The sequence below is a fragment of the Balaenoptera physalus genome (genome assembly GCF_965194825.1).
Source record: "Balaenoptera physalus genome assembly, chromosome: 16".
In the NCBI taxonomy this organism is placed as follows: Eukaryota; Metazoa; Chordata; class Mammalia; order Artiodactyla; family Balaenopteridae; genus Balaenoptera; species Balaenoptera physalus.
The window spans coordinates 6,401,566-6,423,788 of record NC_138898.1 but is presented as its reverse complement, the minus strand read 5'-3'; the positions used below and the strand labels follow the sequence as shown (position 1 = coordinate 6,423,788).

Here is a 22,223-nt window from a genome sequence, read left to right as displayed (position 1 = left end):
CGCTGCCTTTTCATTGGTTCAAAACCAACTCGACGGCTTGAGTCACGGCCCGGCGGAGACGACGCGCAGGCGCACTTGCTTCGTAAGGTCCCGGAAGTGATGGAGGCAACGGCCCGCCACACCCGCGGCCGTTCTAGCGCCCGCGGTGCTCTCCGGATCTGACATTTGTCCGTGAGGCAGCAGTCGCTTGGCGTCAGGGTTGTCGCGTCGGAGATAAAGTCGGAGGAGGTGAACGAATCTCTAGAACGCCCCTGTAAGATGGCGAGAAGGGCAGGAGCGAGTGGGGTCAATCGATAGCGCAGCGCTCGGCGCGATACCCTTTGTGCATGCGCAGTGAAGCGATCGATCGGGCAGGATTCGCGTCTCCATTTTTCTAGGAGAGAGCAGGAGACCGAGAGAGTGGGACGAGCCGGTATGGGGGTGCCCGGGGTGCGTGGAATGGCGGGTGCGGTCGGCTAGCGCTTTTGGGGCACCACAGGAAAGACGCGGGCGAGGCGGGAAGAGTCAATAGTGAGCGGGGCGGCATGCGCCCTGAGTTGCCAGGCTGGGCCTGCACTGATCCTCCTCTTCCTCAAAGGCCTTTCTTTCACCCTCACTCCATCCTTCGCTGGCCTCTAGCTCGGGATCATAGCGGAGCGTACGGTGAGGGGGCGTTTGTGTTCTCGCCCTGGTCTTCCTTCCAACTACGGGTACAACCAGTCCTGCACCGGGTTCTTCCTGTCTTCGGGCCGCAGACTCCTTCACCTGCAAACTGGGGGCGGTAATTAGGCGCTTTCTAGCCCAGCGAGCGGACGTTCTATGGGAGTTGAGAAGCAGGGCTCGTCCTCTCTTTTCCTGTTTTAATCTCTTGGTAGCCCTATGATGCGCCTGGCACGAGTGAAGGATGGAATAGTGGTTACGCTCTGGGCTCTGGGGTGGGTAGTCCTGGTGGCCGCTTTAACCTTGGACGAGTTACGCAGCCACGTTTTACTTGCGGTATTTCCTAACCTCTTTGAGCCGGTTTCATCATCTCTGTTGTGTCCTCGTGTTGTCCACACAAGCATGGATTTATGTATATTTGCTTAATACCCATCAGTAGAGCACAGTGAGAGCTCAGGCTCTGGGTTAGGATCCAGGCTCCGCCATTTACAAGCTGTTCGATCCTGGGTGAGTTAACTTTCCTGTGCCTCCGGTTGCCCACCTCTAAAATGGGATAAGCTGAAGATTGAATGACGTAATGCATATTAGTTGCTTACACCATGTGTGTTATATGCGGAATGTCTAATGAATTTTAGCTAGTTTATCATTAAGTTTTTAAGGAGCAGTACACGCAGCGATTAGAGCAACACTATCTCTGGAGTCAAACCGCCTGCGTTCTCATGCTGGTTCCTCCAGGCACTAGTTCTGAGATCTTGGGCAAGTTATTTCCCCTCCTCACCTGTAAACAAGATTACTGGACCTCCTTTATAAGATGTTGTTGAGGATTGAGATGAAACATGGTAAACACTTAGGAAACATTGGCTATTCTTATCAGTAGCCTCAGTAATTCTCCAGAGGGCCTTGGGTAGTTAAAAACACTGTTCCCTGCCCCTTTCCTACAGCACCTCCCACTTTCAGAATCACCCCTGTGAAGTGGTGTTAACTGCCCACTCGCCGCCCTTCTTTCTTACATTCTTCTCTCTCTCCTGTGCTCTGCCTTCCAGTTTTCTTCTGTGCCACAGCTCCCTGTCTGCCTGTGACTTTTATTCTTTATGGCTGTTCCCCAGCTCCTGCAGCCTTCCGATACCTGTACAGATCTACACGTGTACAGACATTGATTTTTTTTAATTTATTTATTATTTATTTATTATTTATTTTTGGCTGTGCTGGGTCTTCGTTTCTGTGCAAGGGCTTTCTCTAGTTGTGGCAAGCGGGGGCCTCTCACTATCGCGGCCTCTCTCGTTGCGGAGCACAGGCTCCAGACGCGCAGGCTCAGTAGTTGTGGCTCACGGGCCCAGTTGCTCCGCGGCATGTGGGATCCTCCCAGACCAGGGCTCGAACCCGTGTCCCCTGCATTGGCAGGCAGATTCTCAACCACTGCGCCACCAGGGAAGCCCCAGACATTGATTTTTATAATCAGATTATCTAATCACGTCAACCAATTGGAGTTCTTTTTTTTTTTTTTTTTTTTTTTTTGCATAAACTGGAAACCATCTGTAATTTTCTCTTTTGCTTTCTGAGCCTGAGAGAGAACTTAAACACTTGTAAATCAATCTAAATGCACAGTCCTTCCAATTTTTCCTTTTTTTATAGTTATTTTGGCCATATCCTATTTGCCAATATTTTATTCAGCAATGCTTTCCAAAGTATTCTGTAATTAAATTATGTAATGTAACAAGCTCGGTTGCCTTGAAACATGTTTTAAGAATGACCATAACTGACATGAGTAAACATAACAGCTTAGCTCGTGGAAACGGTAGTGTCTAGACATCCAACAATAGCAGCTGTTGTACCTATTGCAAGTATTAGCCAGGGTTTCGTTAACAGAAGAAATGGAAGATTCTGGGATAGCAGTAAAGAATAAAAATTGCAGGTGGGTAATTTAGCAGAGAAAAAATGTTCATGAAGAGAGGTTCTACTGTAAATATTGGCTAACGTGATTTGAACCATTTCTGTGTGCCACTGTGCTCAATGCTCTACATGTATCATCTTGTTTAGCCTTCACTGACTTATTTAACAGCTGAGGACCCTGATCTCAGAGAAACATAGTTGCTGACCAAAGGTAATGCTGATAGAGCTGGGATTTAAGCCCTGGAAAGGCTGACCAGATTCCTGTGTTGCTTCTGTGGTTTACTAGTGCCTCTGCCCCTCATCATCACCTGTTTTCTCTCTTGCAGCTGGCAGGGAAATTATCTTCCTCTTCTCCAAGATGTACAGAACCAAAGTGGGCTTGAAGGATCGCCAGCAGCTCTACAAGCTGATCATTAGCCAGCTGCTCTATGACGGCTACATCAGCATCGCTAATGGCCTCATCAATGAAATCAAGCCTCAGTCTGTCTGTGCACCCTCGGAGCAGCTCCTGCACCTCATCAAACTAGGTAACTTGTGAATGCAAATTCATTGAGCCCGTGACAAGGCTTCAGATGTTTTTCAAGATTACTGCCCTTTAGTTTTAGTGCCTAGTATGTGTCGAGCACAGTGCTAGGTACTGCAGGAGAAAGCAAAGTCCAGATTGTGAAGGTTTTGAGCTGGTTCTAGCCTCAGGATCTTTATATGAATTATCTGGAGCTTTCTGCCGTTGTATCATTGACTTCAAGTCTCAGCTCAGATGTCGTCTCAGAGTCCTCATTTCTTGTAAGATAACCCGAACGTCTTCCCCGTACCTCCCCAAGTGCTCTAAAACAACAATCCCATTTCCTTCATAACAGAATCACTGTCTGAAATTTTCTATATTGTTTTGAGTTTCCCACACAATCCATACCACCTGCCAAAAGACTGCAAGTGTTTTTGGTTTTAGTTTTGGTTTTGGTTTTCTTTATTTTTTTGGCTGTGTCAGGTCTTAGTTGTGGCACGCAGGCTCTTTGTTGTGATATGCGGGCTTCTCTCTAGCTGTGGTGTGCGGGTTTTCTCTCTCTGGTTGTGGCGCGAGGGCTCTGTAGTTTGCAGCACGTGGGCTGTCTCGTTGCGGCTTGTGAGCTCAGTAGTTGTGGTGCCCGGGCTTAGTTGCCCCACGGCATGTGGGATCTTAGTTCTCCAGCCAGGGATAAACCCTCATCCCCTGCATTGGAAGGCGGATTCTTTACGACTGGACCACTGGGGAAGTCCCAGACTGCAAGTTTAATAAAGATATTGAACCTTGTCTTGTTCAACAGTGCATCCAGGTGCTTGCCTGTGTCATAGAAAGCACTCAGTAAAATACAGAATTGCCAAACATATTTATACTCTTTGAGTTGGCAGTGTAAACTGTTAGAATTTGCCTGAGGAAATAAAATGAATTCCACCGAAATGCCCAACAATATGGAATTGGTTGTACATGTTCTCATATTCATAAAGTTAGATCCAACAACATGATGTGGGTGAACGTTTATTACGCTGGCCAGGTGTTTGTTTATTCCATATGAGTAAATGACCGAATATGTCACACCACGTTACATATTGTGATTTTATTTGTGTTTTAAGAAATGAAACAACTGTGTGCGTGGAGAAAGGTCCAGAAGAATTCATACCACCGTGTTAACAGTAATTATCTCTGGGTGATATAATACAAGGTTATGTTTATTTTTTTGTTTATCTGCATTTCTGATTTTTCCTATACTAATAAAAATTGTTTATATGATATGTCAAGTTATTTTTCAATTTAAAATGCATTTTCTTGATAAACTTCAGTTTGTTTAAACCTCAACATTCTTTCAGAGATGTTTCACTAATGTTATTATTAACAATATATCTGACTTAATGAGCTTCAGAGCTGCTACTAACAGATCTCAACACTAAAAATATTAAAATTCGGAATGGGGAAAAATGGACAATTTAACTACAGAACTGCTGTTTTTCAGTTTCTGTGGTTGTGGTTAAAGTAGAAACTTTTGGAGGCAAGTATCTGGGGAGGTGACTTTACCTGTTGGAGCCTAACCTGCCACAACGCCTGTTGCCTTACAGCGTTGTCACTGTGCGTGCACCCAGGTCACAATACATAACTTTGTACAGTGTTAAGTACCGTGCAGCTCCGAGAAAGAGTAAGTTGACGTCTGCAAACACCTTTCCCACTTTGGATCCAGAACTTTGTCCTGTCTTTCTAAAATAACGTTTTTTCATGCCCTTAATTTTTATTCCTTTCAGGAATGGAAAACGATGATACCGCAGTTCAGTATGCAATTGGTCGGTCAGATACAGTTGCCCCTGGCACAGGAATTGACCTGGAGTTTGATGCAGATGTCCAGACTATGTCCCCAGAGGCTTCAGAGTATGAAACATGCTATGTCACATCCCATAAAGGACCATGTCGTGTAGCTACCTATAGTAGAGATGGGCAGTTAATAGCTACTGGATCTGCTGACGCTTCCATAAAAATACTTGACACAGAAAGAATGTTGGCCAAAAGTGCCATGCCAATAGAGGTAAAAATCCTGGTAATATACTTACCATTTGCCTTTTGTTGTTCATTCTTGGGAGAATGAGAGCATAGTTTAAACCAGTTTTAACTTAGCATAGCTGTAGAATGTATACTTTGAGCCAGACAGATTTTACACTTTGAGATTCTCTTCTCTTCTTGCTGGCCTAGGTCATGATGAATGAGACTGCACAGCAGAACATGGAAAACCACCCAGTGATTCGAACTCTTTACGACCACGTGGATGAAGTCACCTGTCTTGCTTTCCACCCAACAGAACAGATCCTTGCCTCTGGTTCAAGGGATTATACTCTTAAATTATTTGATTATTCCAAACCATCTGCAAAAAGAGCCTTCAAATACATTCAGGTTAGGAATGTTTGGAAAGGAGCTGTATGCATTTTTTTTTCCTAAATACAGTGAGCTATTGTGTGGCTCTTCTCTTTTTAAAAGTCGTCTCAGTGGTCATCCTATAAATAAAGAGGATGGCAGCAAGGACGCAGCGCCCACCGCAAATGGCACGGCTCTCGTGCTGTCACGCGCCCACTTCCTCTGGCCAGTCAGGACGGCTGCCGGTCACAGATACGGTTCAGAATCCACAGCACTCTTTAAAGGGTGCAGATTCCTATTTAAAGACAAAACACAATGAACTTCTCTAACTTAGGGGAATTAAAAAATTATTCAGTTGAAATTCTCAGGTGTTTGCTGGAAAAGCGACATTTGGTGCTCTGTTTTGAATATGCAGTTCAGAAGTGCTAATGTTTTAGTAGTGGCTTCCACCTCAGTATTTGGAGCCCTGGGACAAATTAAAGAAACTATTCTTATAGTTTATTTTTATTCATTAATCATATGTGTATGTGTCATAGATTGATAGTATCCCCTTCTGAGTTCACCCGCTGTTTATGTGCAAATGATGAAGCTCACCTGGGATCTTCGGAATAATCTCACCAGTAGATAGTTTCGGAAATCTGTGTTCAGATGGTCCTTTTCTGTATTCCAGAAAGTTCTTTGTTCTTCTCTTAGCTGTGTCATATCTAGTCACTGTTTTATAGATTCTTTGCATCAGCCAAATATTCTCCACATTTCCTCTGGGTTTAATTGTTCACCACTTGGTCTCTTTCCCAACAGGAGGCCGAAATGTTACGCTCCATCTCTTTTCATCCTTCTGGAGACTTTATACTTGTTGGAACTCAGCATCCTACTCTTCGACTTTATGATATCAACACATTTCAGTGCTTTGTCTCTTGCAATCCTCAAGATCAACACACTGATGCCATATGTTCCGTTAATTACAATCCTAGTGCCAATATGTATGTGACTGGCAGCAAGGACGGCTGCATCAAATTGTGGGATGGTGTTTCAAATCGATGCATCACAACTTTTGAGAAAGCACACGACGGTGCTGAAGTTTGTTCTGCCATTTTTTCCAAAAATTCAAAATACATTCTGTCAAGTGGAAAAGACTCTGTAGCTAAACTTTGGGAAATATCAACAGGACGAACCCTGGTCAGATACACAGGTATGTGAGAAGTTGATATTACTTCACATTTCTGAGGCATTTTAGTTTCCAGAACTCTCTTTTAGATCCTCGAGCTAGAGCCACACAATCTATGTGAATCAAACAAGAGGCAGAGCTGGAAATAGAACCACAGTTTCTTAACTTTGCCCTTCTCAATATGTTAACAGCTAAAATTAGATCTGATTCCATGCAAGTAACACTTGAGAATTAGATGGTCTGTTTGTAGACCCATGGCCTGCCCACTTCCCACAAAAACATGAACGCAGTCCAGAGAAGAGACTCAGTAAGTGAGAGGAAAGATCTTGGCTCATGCCTGAGAGAGGAGAAGGAGCCCCCAAAAGAGACCCCAGGTGTTCTGAACCTAGATATAAAGTGGGCCCTTCAGACAGAAACACAGCATTGTTAGTCTGATTGTCTAATTCATTTTGGTCTCTAATTGCAGCAGTTGCGCCTGTGAGCTCTTTTTATGAGATCTGTTTAAATTTATCCTATCACTAGTAGTCAGTGTTTGTCTGATTATTTGATAGTAAGTATTAAAATATTGTGTTTCATTCTTCTGCTCCTTGTAGCAGCACAGGCTGTTTGGTAGAAAACTTCAGCTTAGCTTCCTCTGTTGTGAGACGTTTGTGTCATACACTGAAATTGCCGTGACCAGAACTTTAAAACTCAAAACAGCACTATTGTAAGGGACTGCTGGGATGTTAGTAAGTGAAGAAAATTGAGGAGTTGGTGACGTCTGAACCACTAGGGTGCAGCATAACCTACTATAGATTTATCTCATTGTAACCAGAGTCGGCTTGCTGCCATCTCTCTGGCTTCTGGTGTAGATGGTATCGCTAGCAAGTCTTTGGAAGAGTCACTTTTGTTTTATGAATGTTTGGGATGTTTTATGGTTATATGTGGCTGATTGGTTTGTTTTTCTGGAGAATTGGGATTTGATTTAAAAATGAGATTATAATGAATTTATATGCAAATTCCCTCTTTTTCTAGTTCACAGTTTAAGACCCCTTCATGTCAGCACTTTTGGATCTGCTTTTCCAGTTTTAATGTTTAGTTAGAATTCAGAGGGCTCTTGAAATAATGAAGGAAAAGGAAGAACTATCAAGTAAACATTAGAAGTTTTGATGTTGAAAGTTAATTTAAAACACTGTAAACAAAATTAAATGCTGGCTAGGGGAAAAAAAAAAATTCTTAGCATAGGTAATAAACATAGGTCAGACACTGCTCAGTGAACCCCAGAAAAGATGACCAACTTCACTATAAACCTAAGAAATGAATATGGAAGTATCTTTTTGCTCATCAGATTTCAGGAATTTAAAAGATTGGTATTATATAGTATTGATAAACATTTCAGGAAATCACATATTGTTAGGAGTATGATTGGTAAAATGTTTCTGAAGGGCAGCTTGGTGTCATATTATCAAAATTTTAAATATATATATTTTTGACTTGCTAAATTGTTACATAGCCTTTCACGGCATGCAGCCTTTAAAAATAAATACTTGGGCTTCCCTGGTGGCGCAGTGGTTGAGAGTCTGCCTGCCAATGCAGGGGACACGGGTTCGAGCCCTGGTCTGGGAGGATCCCACATGCCGCGGAGCAACTGGGCCCGTGAGCCACAACTACTGAGCCTGCGCGTCTGGAGCCTGTGCTCCGCAACAAGAGAGGCCACGACAGTGAGAGGCCTGCGCACCACGATGAAGAGTGGCCCCCGCTTGCCACAACTAGAGAAAGCCCTCGCACAGAAACGAAGACCCAACACAGCCAAAAATAAATAAATAAATAAAATTTAAAAAAAAATACTCATAATAATGTTTGTTGAACACTTATACTGCAGAGCTGAATGGGCATTACACCTCATTTTAATCCCTGCAACATCTTGTGGGCAGGTGCTGTAATTATCCCTGCAGAGCAGAGGAGACAGTTAAGGCCTAGGGATGTTAAGTCATTTGTTCAAAGTCACATCGCGAATAAGTACTGAGTCCAGATCCAGCACCAAGTGTGTGTTTTTATCCGTTAAGCTGTAGCCCCTCTTCGTAGGTCTCCACCACAAACTGTTGAATAAAAACTGTATGCCGTGTGCCCTGATTTATATAAATTACAAATGAGTATACAACGCACGGAGATGTTTGGAAAAGATATTCATCAAAATGTTGACTCTGTGTAAAATTATCAGGCAGATTTTTTTTAATAGTTCATATAATACTTGAAACATAAAATATGCTTTTTTTAATTCATGGTCAAAAAAAAAAGCATAGAGTTTCCTCTGGGAGAGCAGCTGTTCATTCCATCCCAGTGATTCTGGTCCTAGGAAGTTAGTCCTAAAGAAATAACGTGTTCTGTACCAAGAATGTTTGTCACAATAGTACAGTTGGATACAAACTAACTGCCTAGCAGGAAAAGAATCCTTACCTAATGGTGCTTCCAAACAACGGGATCCTTTGCAGCCGGTAAAAACACAACATATCCAACATGAAGTTAGATAATGTGGCACCACTTTTGTATTTTTTTAAGGTGTTTTTATGCCTAAAAATACATCAGAACATTAACAGAGTTGCATTAGGTGGTGGGCCCAAAGGTGATTTTCTTTTTCATACTTTTTTAGAGTTACCAAAATTGCACAATAAATGTGTATTACTTCAACAATTTTAAAATGCAGTTTTTACGTCAACAGAGCTAATAACAAAAGTAGAACAGTCCGGGCTCTAAGGTGTGAACTGGAAAGCTAGCCCTGGCGCCCAGGCCTTAACCTCTCGGTCTCTGCACAGGCGCTGGCTTGAGCGGACGGCAGGTGCACCGGACGCAGGCCGTCTTCAACCACACAGAGGACTACGTGCTGCTGCCCGACGAGAGGACCATCAGCCTCTGCTGCTGGGACTCGAGGACGGCCGAGCGCCGGAACCTGCTCTCACTGGGCCACAACAACATCGTGCGCTGTATCGTGCACTCGCCCACCAACCCTGGCTTCATGACCTGCAGCGACGACTTCAGGGCGCGGTTTTGGTACCGGAGGTCAACCACGGACTAGAGCCGCCGCCGGCGTTCAATAGGGTTCTTTTCTCGAGGACTCTGCCCCTCCTTCCCCTTGTGTCCCGTCATCAGCTTCAGTAGTAAGTCATTGTACCATCTTTGGCAGTTGTGCTGCCACCTCTGCGTCCTTCTGGGATTTGTATGAAAGAATCTTTTTTTACCTTGATGGAGAATCATGGTGGAAAAAGTTGGAATCACAGATCTGTGCGGTTGTTCTGCAGTCACTGATTATTACAGTGTGATTTTCATCGGTTTTGTAAATACAGGACTTGCTCTTTCCCTTGATCATTTGAAGAAGGATAGAGTATTCAAGTGCTTTCTAGATCTCAAGTGGATCTGTCATGAGGAATGTTCATTTGGATATTTTGTCAACTTTTGTGCCTGTTTTACATCCCCTTTGTACGTTTCCTTTCAAAATACATTTTGGCAGATATGGGGGCATATGGCTCTGAGAATCAAGAGTTTTATGCCATATTAAAACCATTTTAGAAAATCGATAGTATCAGTTCTATCCTAAAGTGACGACATTCTGATAATCAAGTTCAGATCTGCGACGTTACTGTTGACACATTTTTCACTTCAGTGAAAGTAGTGGCCAGCTTTTCCTGAAGATTTATAGGAGGTATATCTCCCATCACACGTCCCACATTATCCTTTCACAACCTAAAATGCTTGTCTTCAGTAAATGTGTTCTGATGAGATGATTACCGTTTGATAGGAAACATTGAAAATACATCCAGTGTAATCACAATTCGGTGAGCCCGCTGTTGCTCTCATCATCAGGAATGATGACTATCGATTGACTTTGTTCTTAGATAATTTTAAATCTTATTTTTCAGTTCCCTTCAGCATGAGCCATAGCTACTCACCGTGGATACACCCAGCAGCTGCATTCTCAGAAGATTTTTTTTTTTTTTTTTTTTGCAATTAACGAACTAATACAGGTTTTCTTGTTCTTGAAACTTTTTAGGCAGTGACAGTAGTTCTCTGGATTCAACTCTTAGCTAGGTCAGAGAGCCCTGAGCTCCCCTTAACAGAGAGAAACTTCAGTTTATCATTATCTCCCACTACAAATACCTCATGGTCTGGGTAGGAGTACCTAGAAATACAGTCTGAGATCATTTGATAAAGATATTAAATATATTAAAGTAATTGGTTTATGTTACAGGAATTTTATAGTCTTCTGAAGTTTATTATATAAAAATTGTGCTTTAGACATCATCCTTAAGGATCATTTTAACTCTTTGGTCTATAAAACCATTTTCAGCATTCTTAACATGTTAAGTCACAGGTTTTAGTTCAGACTTCCAAAGAGCTATATTATTTGGTCCGTAGTGAGTTTAAATTTATTTTGTGTTCTCATTCTGCGGTATTTGAGCTTGGCCATCTGTGGGTGCTGTTCTTGTACGACCGAAAGAAACCTATTGAATAGAAACAAGGATAACCGGTTCTACCCCAAAATTACCAACCAAAACTACCCACGTTTTCCAACTTTCAGCCTATGAAACTGTAAAGCAAAGGTTCAGCTTTTCTGCTTGTTCTCTCTGGCACATGCACTGGGATGACCACACTGCACTCCTGATACAAGTTCCATTGGACCTTTTTAACTGCTCATGAATTCAGATGATACTGCCTACTTCTTCCAGCTTTTGGAACAGTCTCAGCAATAGAGCTGTAGTTTCAGGACTTCTGTTTACAAGATCAAGATGCTTTTGTGTGTTTCCAAAATAGACTTCTTTTTAAATTTTTTTTCTTTTAAAAATCACATTAATGTTTGAAACTGGTGTAAATGCCAGGGATATTACATGGACTTGGTTTCATCACATCATTAATTGTACCACTTAATTATCCCACATAACACCCTGACATTCAGATGGTGAGTGATATCCAGTTAAGATAAGAACTTATAACTTCTATGTTATTTTTTAAAGACGTGATTTCTAAAATAAACTTTTTGTATATAATGGTAATTTAAAGCTAGTGTTTTTTTTTTTTTTTTTTGGAGCTTGCCGTGAATGTTTCTGTATTTGAACATAAGCTCTCGAACAGCAGTTGTGACTTTGGACTGACACTTTTCACACTGTTTCTTTAGTGCTTTGTTCTAGAAGCCAGATTTTCGTAGCTTAATCACCTTTAGCTGTATATCTTTGCCCTTCTACGAATGTAAAATTTTTAGTATAATTGTTTCTTTTTTTTTTAATGGAAGTTTTTTTGTTTTTTTTAAATTTTTTAAAATTTATTATTATTTATTTATTATTTATTTTTGGCTGTGTTGGGTCTTCGTTTCTGTGTGAGGGCTTTCTCTAGTTGCGGCAAGTGGGGGCCACTCTTCATCGCGGTGCGCGGGCCTCTCACTATCGCGGCCTCTCTTGTTGCGGAGCACAGGCTCCAGACGCGCAGGCTCAGTAGTTGTGGCTCACGGGCCTAGTTGCTCCGCGGCATGTGGGATCTTCCCAGACCAGGGCTCAAACCCGTGTCCCCTGAATTGGCAGGCAGATTCTCAACCACTGCGCCACCAGGGAAGCCCTAGTATAATCTATTTCTTTAGATCATTCAGAGAAATCTGGGTTTTGCCTTAAGCTTTGGTTTCTCTTAGGAAAGGAGATGTTGGGGTTATCTAAGTCTCAGCTCTGTTGAGGCAAGTCATTTCCAGGCGATAGCTTCCTTTTCTGTGATTGAAGAACTTTATCAAAATCATCCCCAACATGCACTTCAATCACTGAACCTCCTTTTTAAAAAACACATGATATAAACAGAATTGGGGGGGAAATATTTACTTCTTGGGGGACACTTCTGCTACTGAAAAAAACAGCAGGCCAGACACTCTGAGAACCCTTTCAGTACGAACCTGGATAGAATTTGTTTTTAATCACTAAGTAGATAGCTGAGCTAGCAAGAAAGGGGGTTTCTGAGGCAGACCCCACACAAAGCACCAATCCAGTGGATTAACAGTGACAGAGCTGCCGGTTGCACCAAGGACATTTGTCAGTCCCTTGTAGCCTGAAGATTTCTGGGCTCTGAGTCTTCACGGGGTTAGGAACTTTGATCAAGACCCAGAAAGAAAACCCAGAACCCAAAAGGTGGCCCCCTCAGCAAAAGGGTGAACTGGACAAAATCCCCACCTCAGAGGAAGAGGAATCCGGCCTGACACTGCAGGCTCAGGTTTGCAAGGAAGGGTCTGGGGTGTTGGCACAGGGGAGGGTCTTCGAGAATCCCATCCACAAACAAGGTTGAACCAATCCACACTACCTATGTGGTTTGGAGAAAAGCAAGCTGAGAATTTGAAGCAACTCCAGCTGGTAGTGGCCATGAGTGCCAGACAGGCCAGCACCAGTTCTCTATGGATGAGCACATCTTAACACCAGGCCTCAATTATTCCTTCTCCCAGAGAAAGCGCTAAGAATCACGTGTTCACAAGTGAACGTAGGAAACAGCCACTGTGATGAAAATCAGAAACGAGTCAGACTTAGTGGAATTAGCAGATGCACAATATATATGTAGAATATGTTTGAAGAACTAAAACAATAACTAGAATGGGGCCAAGGATAAAGAGACGTCAAAAGTAACCAAGTGGGTTTGAACAACAAAATCTATAAAACATTCAACACGTCCGTAGCTTTCGTACCTCACGTTTTTGCCCTTCTTCTGGAGCCTTTGCCTTTGCCTTCCTACTCCCTTAGTGGGTGTTTTCACCTATAAAGCCTCTTTCCCAGTCGTTTTCTGGCCAGTTTACTCTTCTCTTCCTGGCTGCTCACCCACAATGACTACTGGCCTGTGGTGTCATTTTCTGCCCCGGTTTTTCTTGATCTCTCTGTCTGCATTCAGCCTTTTCCTGCAGCTTTACAGCCCCTCTCCACCTGCAGTGTTTCCTTTGCATCCTTTTTTCCAAGTCTTGCTCTGATTCTCTCTCCCTCTCAACCTTGGGATCCAAATTCAGGCTCTGAAGCTGAGTTCTCACTAATAATTATAGTAGCTGTAGAATCCCACTCCTCCCTGTATTATCCCTATACCAGGCTATTCAGATGAATTTGTTGGCAATTTATGAAATCCTACTTTGACCAAAGGAGCTGTTTTGAGTTATGTTCATGAGGTTAAAAATCTGCCAGATAATAAGGTGATTTTAAAGCAGCACAGTCTGAAATGTCCTGCCAGGCCTTTAAGGCTTTGGACATTCTGAGTGGTGTTTGGCTGGACTTTAATAAGTCAGGTGTTGAACTACCACTCACGGAGCTGAATGGCTGAAAGTCCACACGAAAACAGTATAAAAGCATATAAAGAGCAGTACGCGAAAGCCATCTGCCTTCTTGCACATTTATTTATTTATTTATTTTTAATTTATTTCTTTGGCAGTGCCGGGTCTTAGTTGAGGCAAGCGGGATCTTTAGTTGCGGCACATGGGATCTAGTTCCCTGACCAGGTATCAAACCCGGGCCCCCTGCATTGGGAGCATGGCGTTTTAGCCACTGGACCACCAGGGAAGTCCCTGCCTTCTTGCACATTTATTGGGAGCTGTGAAGGTGATCTGACTCCCTAGGTTCTGAAAAGAAAATCAATTCAAAAATACTGTTCTCGGGAATTCCCTGGCGGTCCAGTGGTTAAGACAGAACTCTGCGCTTTCACTGCCGAGGGCCTAGGTTCAATCCCTGGTTGGGGAACTAAGATCCCGTGTGCCGCGCAACCAAAAAAAAAAAAAAAAAAAAATACTGTTCTCAGTGGTACATTAGTTAAAAGGGGAGGGGTGGGAATTACCTTATTAGAAGCTGTCTCACTTGGTTCTTTTGAATTCTGTTTCAAACTTCTGCCTGCAGTATATTGCGAAAACCACCCAATTTCCTAGAATGATCAACTCTCGCAATATTTGTGCACGTAAGAGACTCATTTGCCTTAAGATGTAAATATGAATGGATTGCAGCAAAATGTCTACAGGCTTTCATTCAGAAAAATCATAGCAGGGTCAAATAGGAGTCTGAGAACTCAAGCCCCTTGTTCACAAAATACTACACTAAATATCTATGTAGGGGTGAGTATTTAATTTCAGGGCCAAATCCTATTACTTTTGTGTCTTGGATTTTGGTGCTGATTGTTTTTCCTTAAAAGGACATGCACGGACTTCCCTGGTGGCGCAGTGGTCAAGAATCCGCCTGCCAATGCAGGGGACACGGGTTCGATCCCTGATCTGGGAAGATCCCACATGCCGCAGAGCAACTAAGCCCGTGCGCCACAACTACTGAAGCCTGTGCCACAATTACCGAAGCCCGCGTGCCTAGAGCCCGTGCTGCAAAACAAAGCCACTGTGATGAGAAGCCCGTGCACCGCACTAGAGAAAGCCCATGCACAGCAACGAAGACCCAACACAGCCAAAAATAAATAAATAAATGAAATAAATTTTTTTAAAAGACACGCAAATTACAGCATTCTAATCTGTATAGGGACCTTTGAGGTCAGCCCATCAGTACAGGGAAGAATTACTCTCTGGAGTTTGAGAAGGTGATAGGAACCGTCCAAACTTGAATTGGTGTGAAATCTGTCTGTTGTCTTTTTTTTGTTCGTCACTGTGTGACCTTGAGCGAGTATGTCCATCCTTTCTTTTTACTTTCTTTCAAATATATACGAAGGTCAATAATACAGTAGAAACAAAGGTTCCCAGGGGCGGGGGGGAGAGGAGAACAAGGAATGACAGCTGATGGGTGCGGGCTTTCTCACTGGGGTGACGAAAACGTTCTGGAAATTAGTGGTGATGGTTGCACAACTCTGAATACACTAAAAAACGCTGAATCGTACTTTTGTGGTATGTGAATTATATCTTAATAAAGCTGTTTTTTTTTAATTCACTATCAGCAGTACAGTACAATGAATCCCCATGGAATCATCACTCAGACTCCCCAGTTTTCAACTCATGCCCAGTATTGTTCTACCTATACCTCTATCTACTTTCCCCTTGAATTATTTTGAATTTTCAAATTTTATCTGTAGATATTTCAGTATATATCTCTGAGAGATAAGGACTTTTTAAAATGCAGTCATAACATTGTTCCATCTCAATATATATGTGGAAACATTGAATCTTGGTTTAATAAATTCCCATTCTGGAAACATGAACTTCAGCCTTAGCTGGACAGGGCTTGCCTCTTCCTCATCTGAGGTGCTACACGGCCCATGGCCACTGACACAGAGGAGCTGCTAGAGCCGGAAGAAAAAGCAGGAGGGAAGAGGTGCACCCAAGAGAAACACCCAGATTCACATTTAACAACATGGAAATCACCTGCTATTTTGCAGCGGCCTTTGCCTCACAAATATCACCTGTTATATGCATTTTTGCAGTGGTACTACTTAATGATTTGTCTCATCTGTAAAGACTAACAGGATAAAATACTTCTGTTAGTCCAGGCTCTATACTGCTCTGCCCCTGCTTCTCGTACCTTGCCTTCCTCCTGAAGCCTTCCCTAAATTACTCCCCCACTCTCCCATCTCTGTCCTCCTCTCTATGGATCTCCACCTTGAACTTGTTGCCAAGTCAGTTTGTGATCGTTCTGTGTGATCACTGTTCCCTCCCTGTTATCTGCTCCCATCAACGACATGTCAATTACTTGGCACTGCAAGTTAACTTGCAACACTGGTAACAATTTAAAATTTAGATCATGGGGACTTCCCTAGTGGTCAGGTGGCTAAGACTCTACACTCCCAATGCAGGGGGCCCAGGTTCAATCCCTGGTCAGGGAACTAGATCCCACATGCCACAACTAAGAGTTCGCATGCTGCAACTGAAAGATCCTGCATGCTGCAACTAAGACCTGACACAGCTAAATAAATATTTTTTAAAATAAATAAATAAAATAAAATATAGGTTGTCTCAGCCAGAAATCAGTCAGCTGTTTCCACCTGTAAATCCTTCCTAGTGCTCAGACTTGTAGGGGCTACATGCGGGACAGCCAGCAGACAAGACAGTAAGTGCTGTAATCACAGGAGAGCGATGAGAGAGACAGCCCATTGGAGGTGGAAGCTGAGCCCCGCTGGGAAGGATGGGTACCAGTTTGTTGATGTGAAATAAAAGTGCGAACATGCCTAGCAAGGAATCTGCTCTCCTGTAGGTCCTCTCTGGATGTTTAGTCTGAATTTAAGGAAAGTGGAAAGACTTAGCAAGTCGTCCTGAACTGTGTGAACTCGTGTGGCATCAAGTGGGTGGGTCGGTGAGATTTGAGAGATAATGTATTGGTAAGTGCTCAGCATAGCCCTGCTGCAGAGCCAGCACTCAAAGACCAGGGCTGAGTATGGGCATCAGAGCAGGGGGAAGCGGAAGAGTGCACCTGACGAGGAAAGATGTGGGACGAGATCCCTTGGGCACGCCCCCCCCGCCCCCGCTGAACTCGTTTTCTCCGGCTGTTGCAGGGTAAATTTTAGGGGGCAGGAAGGAAGAAACACTGACCGCTATCACAAATTTGTCCTGGCGGCCTCTAATCAGAGAAATATGCTTGGTCTGTCCAGGGGGAGTTGTTCCACAAACGTTCAAGGGGTGAGAATGCCGTGCGTTCATAAGTAGGAACTTCACCCTATAAAGCAGAAGACTTTTTTTTTTTCCTTTTGTGGTTTCTCGTAGCAAATGTGTGACAATTTATACTTATAGACATCACACATTGAGGAGTGAGTGTGGCCTGGATTTCTGGTCTCCCTTCCTTCACCTCTTTTCTTCTCCTCCTTTCCAGAAAGTTTGCCTGCTGGGAGAATCATTCTGACAATTTCCTGTGCTGTCAGCTCCATAGAATTCAGTTTCTGAGAACCAGCCAGAGGCATGCAGTGACATTGCGTAACCACCTCTGAAGTCAGAGATATCAGCCGTGGAGCTCAAAGGAACCGTTTCACACCAGCAACATGAAAGGAGCTAGCATCACGGACGGGGCGCCCAAGGTGAGTGGCGGGGCTGTCTGCAGGGGCAGGAGATGGAGCTGCCTGTTTGGGTTAAGGACAGCAGCCGATTTCAGGGCTGAGTTTCTGATGAAGTCAAAGATGAATACCACTAACATCTAAGTTTGAGAGAAGAAAGTTTCACGTGAGTTTTAAGTATAGAAACTATATGTGCCGTAAAGCTCCTGACCAGTCTGACTCAGAGATGGTTGCAAATTACTTTCTAGCAAAACCTAGTTTACGCGGTTGATAACACAACCCATCCCTTTGTGTCCATTCACCTTCTAACAAACTTCTGAGCGAGACATGGTCTCTGCCCCAGCCCTGAGTCCTCAGCGGGCCTTCCTCGTGCTGCTTTCACGTTACCTTCTGTACTGACGTGCGTGAGTGGAGCTCAAGTCTGTGACAGGAATCAAAAAGGATTTGCTGTTTAGAATGTTGAAATGGCTGCTAAAAGAAAACTGCTTGGACACAAGGAAAAGTGAAGGTCAGGGTTATTTTGCTACATCTTTTTAAAATTTTAAGTAGAACAGGAAAAAAAATGAAACAATTATGAAATGGGGAGCTTGCTTATATGATTAAATATGTGTTATTTATTATTATAATAATAACAATAGGTGTCACTGGTGGAATGTACAGCTGAATGACCCATGACAGTCTCTCTTATGTCGATTGCTACCCTAGAATTTTGTACCCGACTCTTTTCTTTGAAAAATTTTAAACCTTTGGGAAAATAGAAAAAAAAAATTCATCAACCTGTGCATATCCTTTACCTAGATTCACCGACTCCTGGCACTTTGTCACGTTTGTGTGCATCTATTTGTATATATTTAGACACAGGCTACATTCACATTTTCCAAAAATCCAAAAACATCCTTTCTAGCTTTTTTGGCTGTTATTATTTCTTTGCATGTTTATTTGTTTTTTTTTCCCAACCCAGGACTCATTCCAGGATCACACATTTTGTTTGTTAGGACTCTGTCATCCTTAATCTAGAACAGTCCACTACTTTTTTATTTCTTTCATAACACTGACATTCTCTACGAATATCCAGATTTTTTTATGATTTATACTTTTTTTTTTAATGGACCACTTATTCTGCCCAATTTCTATAGCACTTTACAATGTGTAATTGTAACATGTATATGTGTAATTAACATGTATATATACATATAACATATATTTGATAGTCCCAACATCCCCATGAATTTCTATTATCGATATTATACAGATAATAACAGATGACCCTTACTGACTGTCCATCTGTCAGGCCTGGTGCTGAGTGCTCTTCTTGCTTTTTCTCATTACATCCTCTTGACATCTCCATAAGGTAGACGTGTTACTCTTATCCCCATTTGACAGATGAGGAAAGTAGGGTTCATTGACTTGCCAAGGTCATTTGCTAGTAAGTGGAATGCCAGGAACCAAACCCAGACAGACTGACGCAGACCCAGACTTAACCAGCTCACTATATGCTGACCCTTAGGCCAGAGGTCCTCAGTCTTTTTTTCATAAAGAGCCAGCTAGTATTTTATGCTCTGTGGTCCACCTCTGATCTCTGGTGCATATTCTTGTTTTTATTTTTTATTTCTGGCCACACCTCAGGTTTCAGGATCTTAGTTCCTGGACCAGGGATCAAACCTGTGTCCCCTGCTGTGGAAGATCAAAGTCCTAACCACTGGACTGCCAGGGAAGTCCCTCTGGTGCATATTCTTTTTTGTTTTTACAACCCTTTAAAAATATGAAATCATTCTTAACTCTTGGACTGGTCATGTGGATTTGGCCCACAGGCCCTAGTTTGCCGACCCAAGTCTTAGATGAATGATGTCTCAGCTCGTACGGATGTCCCCCCTACCCAGTAACAGCAGCACCAGGGCAAGAACCCAAATCTTCCATCCCTAGCCCAGAGGCAACCTCAGTTCATTCTTTCTTGGGTATCCCTACAGAACTGCCAATGCACATATAAGATAATGATTTTTTTTAAAGGTTTTTCAAGAACAGGAGCAGTAACTGAACAACTGTTGAGCTTCTTGTCTTTTACAGTGAACAGTACATATTAGAGCTCCATCTGTTTTAGCACCACTGACCTACCTCAGTATTTTCAATGCCTACGTTGTCATTTAGGTGCTTTTGATTAAATGGTAACACAGTGCTTGAAGGAGTCATACCATGTGAGTGGTTCTCAGCATTGCTGCATCTGACTTTAAAGCAACCCTGACTTTCACTTAGGGGCACCCAGACTCCTTTCATGCCCTGAGGTCAGCCTGTGTACGTCAGGTGGTGAACTGTGCCTGCCCTTTCAGGCTGTTCGCCAGTGTTGCTGCTTGACAAACAACCAAGAGTTCCTCGTCAGTAGAATTTCACCTTTGTGCACAGCAGATTTTGTGTAATGGTCTGACTTTTATTAGGTTTCTGCAAACTGTCTTATAAAATGAAGAGAAAACTGAAAAATAAACATAATGATATTAGAACTAGGAAACGCTGGTCTCAAAGAGTGTAATTGCAAAAGGTAGAGACCGTTGTGTGTTGCCAAGGTGGTAAATCCAACATCTCATTGGACTGTAGCTGATTGACTCCATGTTCAACTCCATTCATGAGATGCTGGAAAATTAGGTCTGCAAGACAAGGTGAATAACTGGTTTTACTATATGTAAGTCCTTGCTTTGGATTTTTGGTTGTTTCAAAAGTGCCTTATTTGTGAAAACAGAGTCTGCCTGTATTTCAGTGATTCGGTCCTGTTTGTTGCACGTTGTGTTTACTTCTGAGCGTATGTGTCTGTGTGTGCGTGCGCATGTCCGCACCATTAGAGGTGATGCTGAAAATAGCATCTTTGTGTACAGGCATCTTTGTCTCCCTGGAGTGAATGGCCAGGAATTGAAAGAGGAATCCTGGGTCAAATAAGCATGGTATTTGTTTTCCATCACTTTCTGAGAACTTCTAAAATTTGAAAACTTAGTGTCCGTAGTATTTTCTCTACAATCTATATTTTCTGTCTTTTCTAAATAGAGCCATAGGCTGTTTGCTCACTTGGTTTTCTGAAGGGAGTTTTCAAACCAAGTGTCTTTATCATGTTACTGAAGGGTGGATGTTCCAGAGAACTGATCAAAGTAATATTTATGTTTTAAGAACGTTTAAATGTCCTGAAATGTTCTCAACATTTCAGATTCAACTTCAGTTAAAAAGCAAATATCCTGTGGTCCTCTTCCATCTCAACTGTGAGTGGGATGGTTCTAGATTCACTCAAGGAGGGTCTAGGTAGAGACTTAGAATAAAAAAAAAAAAAAATCACCAACACTCCCAGGGTCAGTTTAGACCCTGACAGGCTGCAGTGGCATTGGATGAATCTGCCGCTAGCCAAGACTCTTCTACTCTGGTGCTGCTGGGCAAGAATTCTTGGTGAGGCTCCGTTTGTGAGTGAGGAACAATTTCAGGCTCTCCTTGTACCTTCAGAAGCTCTCAGATGGTAAGCAAGACATTTAAACTCAGCCTTTGTCGAAGAAGGGCAAGTGCGATCACGGCAGGGAACTCACCATCACCCACCAGACCCTGCCGCGTCCCACTCCCACCAGCTCCCACCACCTCAGTTCCTTCCCCTTCTCCCCTGCTGTTCCCGACCTGCGAATGCTCCTCTCTCCCTGTGGCTTGACCACTGGGTCCTCCTCTCAAGCATCTCCCCATCCAGAGGCCTCTCTGGACCACCCTATCTAAACCACCTCCCTTTCCACACCCATCCCATCATTCTCATCCTCCATCTCAGCCTCACTTATCAAGATTGGAAATTGTCTTGCCTTTGTTTCGCCCTCTGGAAAGTCAGCTCCATGAGGGACAGATCTGGCCTTTCTTATTCAGTGCTGCATCTTTAGTGCCTACAGCAATGCCTGCACATAGTAGGTGTTCAAGAAACACTTTGGTCGGTGTGCGTGTGTGAATGAATGGGAGGTTACCGGGAGTGCAGATAGAGCCCTTGCAACATGGCCACAAGGACAGGAATGGTACTTCCTGCTTACCAGATGTCTGGGAACAGAGGTCACCCCTGACTCTCAGCTCTTCTAACCCCTACCTGGCCCCATCCTGACCCGCCTCTCAACCTAGATGCTTGAGAATTACCCCCCTCCTTCTCCCATGGTCAGATGTTGCCTTAGATCTGAGCCTGTGCAATTGAAGTCACGGCCACAAGGACCTGTGGTCTCCCTCTGACCTCATCCAGCAGCCTCATCCCTTCACCTGCCTCCCAGAGCAAAACAAGTAGCCACAGCACCCAGCTTGAAAACACAACTCATGGGCCACTGTTTAGCCTCTAACCCAAGACAGAGTCATTGAGCTCTGGGGGTTTGGGCGATCAACACAGAGCCGACATTCCTGTGGGATCAGACAGTCGGTAAATGAGTAAATGGACACAGTGATCTCGGGTGCTGACAACTTCCCTAAAGCAAAGAAAACAGGGCTTCCCAGTGGCACAGTGGTTAAGAATCCGCCTGCCAATGCAGGGGACACGGGTTCGATCCCTGGTCCGGGAAGATCCCACATGCCGTGGAGCAACTAAGCCCATGCTCCACAACTACTGAGCCTGTGCTCTAGAGCCCGTGAGCCACAACTACTGAGCCCGTGTGCCACAACTACTGAAGCCTGTGCGCCTAGAGCCCGTGCTCTGCAACAAGAGAATCCACAGCAATGAGAAAAGCCCGTGCACCGCAACAAAGAGTAGTC

The 22,223-nt window shown here is 43.4% G+C and overlaps 3 protein-coding genes across 6 annotated transcripts in view; 2 read left to right on the top strand and 1 right to left on the bottom strand.

Annotated features, from left to right (window-relative positions):
• LOC309644434 (beta-1,3-galactosyl-O-glycosyl-glycoprotein beta-1,6-N-acetylglucosaminyltransferase 7) overlaps window positions 1–22,223 on the bottom strand; it is a 400,935-nt gene that overhangs the window by 298,123 nt on the left and 80,589 nt on the right. The gene's annotated exons all lie outside the window — the stretch shown is intronic.
• CSTF1 (cleavage stimulation factor subunit 1) lies at window positions 77–10,112 on the top strand. 3 transcript variants are annotated; one of them, XM_082428167.1, is made up of 6 exons: window positions 77–412; window positions 2,856–3,056; window positions 4,798–5,075; window positions 5,240–5,437; window positions 6,197–6,587; window positions 9,356–10,112. In XM_082428167.1, exons 2-6 carry the CDS (start codon window positions 2,888–2,890, stop codon window positions 9,613–9,615), a joined length of 1,296 nt encoding a protein of 431 aa, XP_082284293.1. In that variant the 5' UTR covers window positions 77–412; window positions 2,856–2,887; the 3' UTR covers window positions 9,616–10,112. The 3 variants fall into 3 exon arrangements, with proteins under 3 accessions (XP_082284293.1, XP_082284294.1, XP_082284295.1); XM_082428168.1 differs by having other exon boundaries at window positions 98–228; XM_082428169.1 differs by lacking the exon at window positions 77–412 and adding an exon at window positions 1,013–1,146.
• Window positions 6,502–22,223, top strand: part of CASS4 (Cas scaffold protein family member 4) — a 62,608-nt gene continuing 46,886 nt past the window's right edge. For both annotated transcript variants that reach the window (XM_082428128.1, XM_082428125.1), the window contains exons 1-2: window positions 6,502–6,587; window positions 17,318–17,519. In XM_082428128.1, the coding sequence (XP_082284254.1) occupies window positions 17,484–17,519 (36 nt within the window). In that variant the 5' untranslated portion in view covers window positions 6,502–6,587; window positions 17,318–17,483. The remainder of the gene's footprint in view (window positions 6,588–17,317; window positions 17,520–22,223) is intronic.